The sequence below is a fragment of the Plodia interpunctella genome, chromosome 7 (genome assembly GCF_027563975.2).
Source record: "Plodia interpunctella isolate USDA-ARS_2022_Savannah chromosome 7, ilPloInte3.2, whole genome shotgun sequence".
Lineage (NCBI taxonomy): Eukaryota > Metazoa > Arthropoda > Insecta > Lepidoptera > Pyralidae > Plodia > Plodia interpunctella.
The window spans coordinates 3,253,021-3,260,874 of record NC_071300.1 but is presented as its reverse complement, the minus strand read 5'-3'; the positions used below and the strand labels follow the sequence as shown (position 1 = coordinate 3,260,874).

At 32.6% G+C, this 7,854-nt stretch overlaps 1 protein-coding gene across 1 annotated transcript; it reads left to right on the top strand.

Annotated features, from left to right (window-relative positions):
• Window positions 1–3,104: 3,104 nt before the first annotated feature.
• Window positions 3,105–6,499, top strand: LOC128671453 (scoloptoxin SSD976-like). Its single transcript, XM_053747908.2, has 5 exons — window positions 3,105–3,322; window positions 3,671–3,792; window positions 4,505–4,765; window positions 5,161–5,356; window positions 5,753–6,499. Exons 1-5 carry the CDS (start codon window positions 3,244–3,246, stop codon window positions 6,082–6,084), a joined length of 990 nt encoding a protein of 329 aa, XP_053603883.1. The 5' UTR covers window positions 3,105–3,243; the 3' UTR covers window positions 6,085–6,499.
• Window positions 6,500–7,854: the final 1,355 nt, after the last annotated feature.

The following is a 7,854-nucleotide window of genomic DNA, read 5'->3' as shown; positions in this document are numbered from 1 at the left end:
ATAAATCAGTATTTTTAAATATACTTAATCATTTGACACATTCATTCACATAGTGAATTATTCGAGTTAAAGTATGTATTTGGTAAAAAAACACGAACCATAGGTACCTTAAAATATAAAATTATCAATTTTTGGGCTGTATTTTCTCGACTTGTGTCTTTATTAACGTTTTGAATTGCTAATTTTGAGCGATATTTGATACCCTACCTAATGATTGCAATTGATTTTTCGTGTCAAAATAACAATCATATTATTAAAACGTGACAATAAATATGTAAATTACATAATTGATATCACAAAAATTCAATCCCTTTTTTTTAAATAATTTGTTGTGTAAAACAAAGTCCACAATTCCACATATTTCCTAAACATATAAATCGCGAAATTGATAAATCATACAATAAAGTTATCCTAGTCAAAAAAAATGTCCCATATTTTTGGAAAACTATTCGGAAGTGTAAGACTTTCTCATATTTAATTTCCTTGCTTTAAATTCCCTGATTATAAATCATTTTAACGTTATTCCAGTTGAAATTAATTAGATCAGACATGTAGATAAATTATTTGGAATGGCTGTTAATTTATACCGATATTTTAACCTTATTAATACCTAAGTATTATGTGGTTTAGGGGACATGTAATGGCACTAAAAATGACTTGAAATATATTTTTAAACACGGAAAATGATAAAACCCATACTGCTTAGTGGATTAAAGACAAATTTCGTTATAATTAAAACATGTTAAAGAATTTTTGAACAACAAGTGCTACTATTCTATAAAGGAATACTTAGATGACAATGATAAATATTTTAAAAAATAAGACCTATTACTTAATTGAACACACACACATTAAAAAAAAATCTATTATGCATAATAAATTAATTAGTTAATTATTAATAATATAATTTAATATATCAAAATATATTCAATATCTTAATAATTATAATTTAAATATTTGACATAAAACTAATACCCCTATAATAAAAAAACAGAAATCTATCAATAAAATTAATAAAGCACGCATATATATGATTAGTTTTTATAACATAATGGCCCTTCTCTCATTGCAGCGCCCGTCAGGGCCCTTAATTGGTTCTAATTCTATGAAAACACCTGTATTACATTAAGGACGCAATAAATGATTTGATTTGATTTGATTTGATTTAATTAATATATAAACGGGTAATAATACCAAATTGGCAACCGGTCGTGTAAAATAAAAAAGTCGATAAAATAAAAGTCATTAATATGTAAATGGTAGCAGAATCATCTCAGGTGGTAAACCGGATTGCGTGGTAACAGACTCTTGGTCACCTAGCTTTTCGGATACTATAACGATTTTCGTATCATCAATCCTTATTTAACCTTTCCCATTTGTAATGATTATGTTTAAAATACGCTCATTTAGTTTAGATTTAAAGTAGATTGTTAAAGTAAGATAAGTTATTTAAAAAAATAAATTCTCAACACAAGCTTTATTGCATTCAACCTGTGACAAAAAAATCGTGATCGTGCAGTTTTACGTAGTGGAGTTCCCTCGTCTAGAGCCGTTACTAACTTACATGCTTGCCATTTTAATGCATTGTCGTTCAAACTAAACGTGTGTACAAAATTTCAGCTCAATCGGTTGAATAGATATTTGCTTCAAAACTGAGTTATTCCCACCAAGCTAAATAAAAGCTTGTAAAAATTAATAGCTGTTACAAAATTGTGATATTATAATAATATATTAGGTTTCTGTGAAGAAACCCTCTCAAAATAGTCCCGTGCTTGTGGAGATCCAGATTACCTGTCTTATTTAGTATTCGGTTCTTTAACTAGATTGGTATAAAAGCCGATTTTATGCTTTATATATTATCTATTAGTCAACCGTTGGTAAAAATTGAGAGATTAATTTCTGATATTGTTAATACTGATATACATAACATATATTATAATACAGGGTATTTTTTTATTTACTGCACAGTACCTACCTAAATTTCGACTTTCCACACTAGGTTCGCTAAGCTTATCATCCAATTTGTAAGGTCTTTTTTTTTCATATTTTGACATCAATTATCATCCGTGTTAGCTCAGAAAAGTTGTGTATTGTTAAAAAATCCCTGTATTTCTTCCAAGCTGGTAGAACGTAACCGACAGCTTCTTCTCTACCAAGTACGGCAAACTGTAACTAGGTATTTAACAATCTCAATAAAGTCACTAATAGGTAGTTCTTTGATGCATGGTTTTATGTGATTATATGGGATAAAGATATAATAATACTGTTTGTGTATCTGATAATTTCTAAATTCATAGATATTAGATCTTTATATACTTAAATAAAAACCCATGCAATTAATTTAATGTTAATTCTTCGTCTAAGAACTTAAACTTAACTATTATTGGAAAACAATTTTCACATAGCGCGGAAGCTATAGGCTACAGTTGGTTAATGAAAAAGTAGTCTCTATGAATTCATACGATTGTAGGTGTGGGACACACAAGATTGATTAATTAATTAACCTTATCCTTTTCAAAAGCCGTAAAATTAAAGAGCCTTTGACATAAACACTTGTGATTATGTGATATTTTCCTGGTCCTGACCTGCCTATAATTTCGCCTAAAGAGCACTTCCGTTTTCAACAATATTTGTCAACATATTTCCACGTTCCGTTCGACACATCACAAGAACTGGATATCATTGACAGCCACCGGGTACAGTATAATGAGTTTTAAATTATTATCGCAGATAAAAAGTGGTCGGTCGATGCACGTTTAACCTTTCTTTATATCTTGACCGGCGATACTGCACGAGCGATGAGAGATACATACGAAGATTCTGACAAAATTATAAATAACATAAATTCCTATCTGAAATTACTGTCTGAAAATTATCTTCATCTAAGCATCAAAATTGAATCACTATAATATTACTATAGAAATTAGTGTAGTAAAGAGTCGCGTGCGATTTAGTGAATGCCGGTGAGATACGCTTGAAGATGGTCGAAACGCGCCGGCCGGCGGCGGCGTCGCGGCGTCTCCATAGCAACGCCGCTGAGGGTACATAAGCACACGCAGAGTAACCTGCCATTCAGATTACCCACTCCTGTAGAGCGCGCCGCACGCAGTGCCGCGGATCACAGGAATAAATTAACAATCTTAGTTTGACGTTTCGTAAATAAGTGAACACTAGTTACGAATCTCAACTTGTGCATTCAATTTCAGTTTATAGTGTTGTGAATAAACATTTTAATAAATCAAGATGATGCCCTTAGTGTTGTTTGTCCTGGGTGCTATCCTTGCAGCGACAGAAGGTTGCAATGGCGGAAAACAAATTTTAAGTAAGTGCTTCTAATTTTTTTTTAGTTTTTAAAACTTTAATCCTCATCCTCATTAGGTACTATGTGATTTTAAAAAGTTTTAATATTTTTACATTTTGTAAATTATTAAATTTTCAATCGCCGCCACCCAGTCTACATTATCGAACTAGTTTTTCCTAAAGTCGATCACTTTGCATACTCGTAGGTCGAGGTCGTAAAAATTTATCGACAGCCACCTGACCACCATCCATAAAATAACGTTAATCCTTAAGATTACGAATCACCTTGAGACTATGCTAACAGTCATTGTCAAATGTCTCGAGGTTCACGTAATTATATAATCGATGACGTTCATTGCTTTGTTTGTAGAATCTGGAGGGTTGTCGGCGTTTGAGAAGCAAGCGATCGTTGACGCGCACAACCGTCTCAGGCAATCCGTTGCCTTGGGTCAGGTCTCAAGCCAACCCCCAGCCGCTAACATGATGGAAATGGTAAGTTCTAAAAACTAAAATGGAATGTTTTGTTCTCTATGCTTTTTCTTTTTTACTTTCATAGTGAGTTTAGCAAACGCAGGTTTTTCAAGTCCGCTAATTTCGTCAGAAATGACTTAATGACTTTTTTATTTGATTTTGAGTAAGAGTGTAGTGCATATTCATTAATGAAAACTTTGTTCTTGTTACTTACGTTTATTAATATAAAAATTGCTTCTCTTATACTACCATATTTTTCAAAGTCGTCATCATTATAATTTGTCAAAATTTAATTATCTCAATACATTTTTCATATAATCTTGAATATTTATGATTAACATCAGCAAAAAATACTGATTTACGAGACGTTGTCTTGTCAGTCAATTTATCAATCGGTTAAATATTCAAAAAGTTAATTACCAATTCAAAACTACAGATTTTGTTTTACTGTGAAATATTAAAAATGAACATTAGTAGTATTGAGTACCTACTAATCATTGATAAAATTTTGCCTGTGAATTAATTCAAACTGACGGATTAGTAAAACATATTATACATTTTTAACATAAGGCTGGCATATTTTAGCAAAAAAAAATGTGAATTTAAAGTTTTTACTATCAAAAATACTTATTCTATCACTTCAGATTTTGAATGTTTCGATATCTATTTATATATTATTTATCATTGCGTGTTTTATTTTTAAACTATACTAAAATTTAATCTTCCTCACCAGACATGGGACGAAGAATTGGCAGCGACGGCCCAGCGGTGGTCGGACCAATGCACAACGGCCCACGACACAGCGGCCCAGCGCGACGTCCCACGTTTCCCCGTGGGCCAGAACCTCGCGGCCACCTGGACCACTCGCCCCCCTAGCGACCCAGTCGACACCGAGCCAGACTTCAACAAGCAAATCAACGCCTGGTTCGATGAAGTCAGAATCTTCGGCTTCAAACCCATTACCGGGGGCCACAGCACGGGTCATTATTCTCAGGTGAGAATCAGACAAATATACATTAACACGCTTTATTGATCTAAAAAGTTATTGCTATGTAAAGTAGTATATGTATATTGATATGGCTAATCGTCTCGCATGAACATGTTAGCATAATATCGTCAGCTGGCTGTCTTATATATTTATTTTTGATGCGTCACACTATCGAGACCATTAAATTTAAAACTTGAACAACAATGACCTCAAGAATGTATTAGACATTCTAAATGATTAGTAATGTTTTACATTTTAATAGATCAGACAGTAGCACTGATACCTCAGGTACACAACATTATTTCTAGAAGACTATGCCCATAATACTATTCCAACCTTTACTTAAATGTTCATCAAAATACAAAACTGTACAAATACTTATGATAAATCTCTGCATCCAGATGGTTTGGGGCGAGACCTCCAAAGTGGGCTGTGGGTTCACCTTCTACTACGACCCCATCCGTGGGTACACGAAGCTGTACGTGTGCAACTACGGGCCGGGCGGCAACGTTATTGGAGCATACCCCTATGAGAAGGGCTACGCTTCTTGCGGAAGTTACGGCCTCACGGACTCCACCAAATACGCTGGTCTTTGCTGTAAGTATATTACCATTTTAATTATTGTAAAAAATATTTTATTACTTAGGTACCTACTTAATTTTCTAAAATACTTTAAGAAAAGTAAAAAAGTTAATACTTTTCTTTTTTCATGGTTCAAAAACGTATTCATTTATTTATTTTAAATTTGTTTTAAAATTTGGGACAAAAATGTAAAAATGTAAAATTATCCAATTTTTCAAAAAAATAAATATGGGTCTAATAGAGCACATAATTGATCAATTATTTTCATTTAAATTTCAGCCTAAAAGGTATATCTAACCTCTTGTCTTCATTCAATTAAGTTTAATTTATTACTTTTTTGAAATTGGAATCGATTTAGATCATCTTCCTTTGTTGAGTGTAATTTATTTAACACTTGATTTTCGTTCACAGCTGCTGGCTACTCGGTGACATCTAGCTCGAGCTACCAAACTGACAACAACTACATCTCTAATGTCATCCCTGGCAGCACCGGCGCGGCTCAGTACAACTACCAATACAACAACCAGTTCTACAACCAATACCAGAACCAGTACCAGAACCAATACCAGAACCAATACCAAAACCAATACCAGTACCAATACCAACAACCTGAAGTCAGCGTAGTCAGTTACACGCCAGTAGTTAGTTCTACTTTCAGACCTTTTATTAGCATTTTCAAAAGAGCAACTGATTTACTCACAAAGTCAAAACCGCAAGTTAAATTCGGTACTGCGTTCTCGTGAAACGATCTAAATTAATTTCAAAAGCCTCCCTTGTTTAGAAATGGATGATTAACTTAATTGTGTTAATTTTAAAAAGTGTTAATTTATGAGATAAAAATGTTTCCTAACCATTCCTATTTTTGGAATATCTTATCCATTTCTAAAAAAGGTGAGGTGCAGTATTTTGTGACAGTTGTGTTACTCGACTGATTAGATTTCAGAACTGTGAACACTTGGTTCTGGAAATTTTTAGATAATTTTGTTATTCCTTGGTTTTACAAGGAACTTAAATAAGTTTTTTATTTCCATTTACATCCCTACGTTGAAACTGAGTTGCTGTCGTGAATGACCTTGTATTAGAGAGCGCATGTGAGAATGTATTGTTATTTAGGATATAATTGTGATTGTATGTAAATAAACGTATATTTTTATATTACAGTGTCATTTCATCAATAAAATAATTTATGACCCTACAACTATACGCATTCCATTTCAAAGACAATAAAATTTACAATGTGAGCATAAAATACTTATCTTATAAGCAATTATTTAATGGCGCACAACCAATAGGAGAAGCAATAATTAAGTAATAAATAGCCGGTCACAAAATGTGGAACTTGATGTAGACACGTGACAGCTACAAGGATAGCAAACAATGCAAAGATGTTTATACTAGTTTTTCTCACACTAGTATCATTTTCATTTCTCACATTCACAATACACATAGTTAAATCTATAATCGTGTTATCATGTGAATAACTTGCAATAGTTCACCTCACGTGGCTACCTCAAAAACCCCAGTGTGAGCTATTAGAAAAAAACTAAAGCAATAAGACCAATGAAATCATCTAATATAAAAATTCAATGCCAATCATTGTTTTAAAAATTATCGATTTAATGAACGGACTATTCGATATTGATCATTAATTTGTAAATTTACCTAATATATACATTAGTATTTCCATATTTATTCTTCAGTATTATGTCATCTCTAGTCAAGCTAGTTTTGAAGATTATCGGTAAAAGATATGGCTCCCCTCTGATATTGGAAACAAATAAATATAAAGATGTGTTCAAACATTTGAAGTTGGAACGAAATATATTTTGAAAAGGAATATGAAGTCTGATACTAAATCTTTTCATTACTATGACCAGAATGTGTGAATATTTTCATAATGGCGTAGGTTGTGTCGGTAAATCAATCAGTTGAGTAGAAGGCGTGAATAATAGCGATATTTCTATTTTATTTAACAGAATATTTTTCTATCCTTGATTCTCGTGACAATCATTTTAAAATCACTGAAAATGTAAAATATTTTTTTTCAGTTCTCAGTTCATTTTTTAAATTTCTTCACATTGCAACAGTCACTTAGTGTTCAATTTTTAAAAATAACATACAATTGTAGTCTAGAAAATTGGTAGATTGACAATTAAATGCGTTAAGAGCTTACTCTGTGCAATCTTCCATGTAGTGGTAATTACGATTTTGCAATGAAATTGAGCAGGTTAATGAGCTGTTAACTGTACGTATTTCTTCTGAGAATTTCCCGGTCAGTCTTTAAGTGTCGGATCCCAGGGACTTTCTTAGGTCTTCTATTCCACTTCGCCCATTTCGGCAAACTTAGTTGACTTCAAACTATTGGCACGCATATTTTGCTAAACATATGTTTGCCGGCTTGTTCAAGACTTAGCTGTACAAGAGCTGACTACTAGGCAGTTGTTGTCATGTATCAGTTTTGTTGCTACCTATCGATGTTGTCTACTATGTCACGGATACATCAGGAATAAATT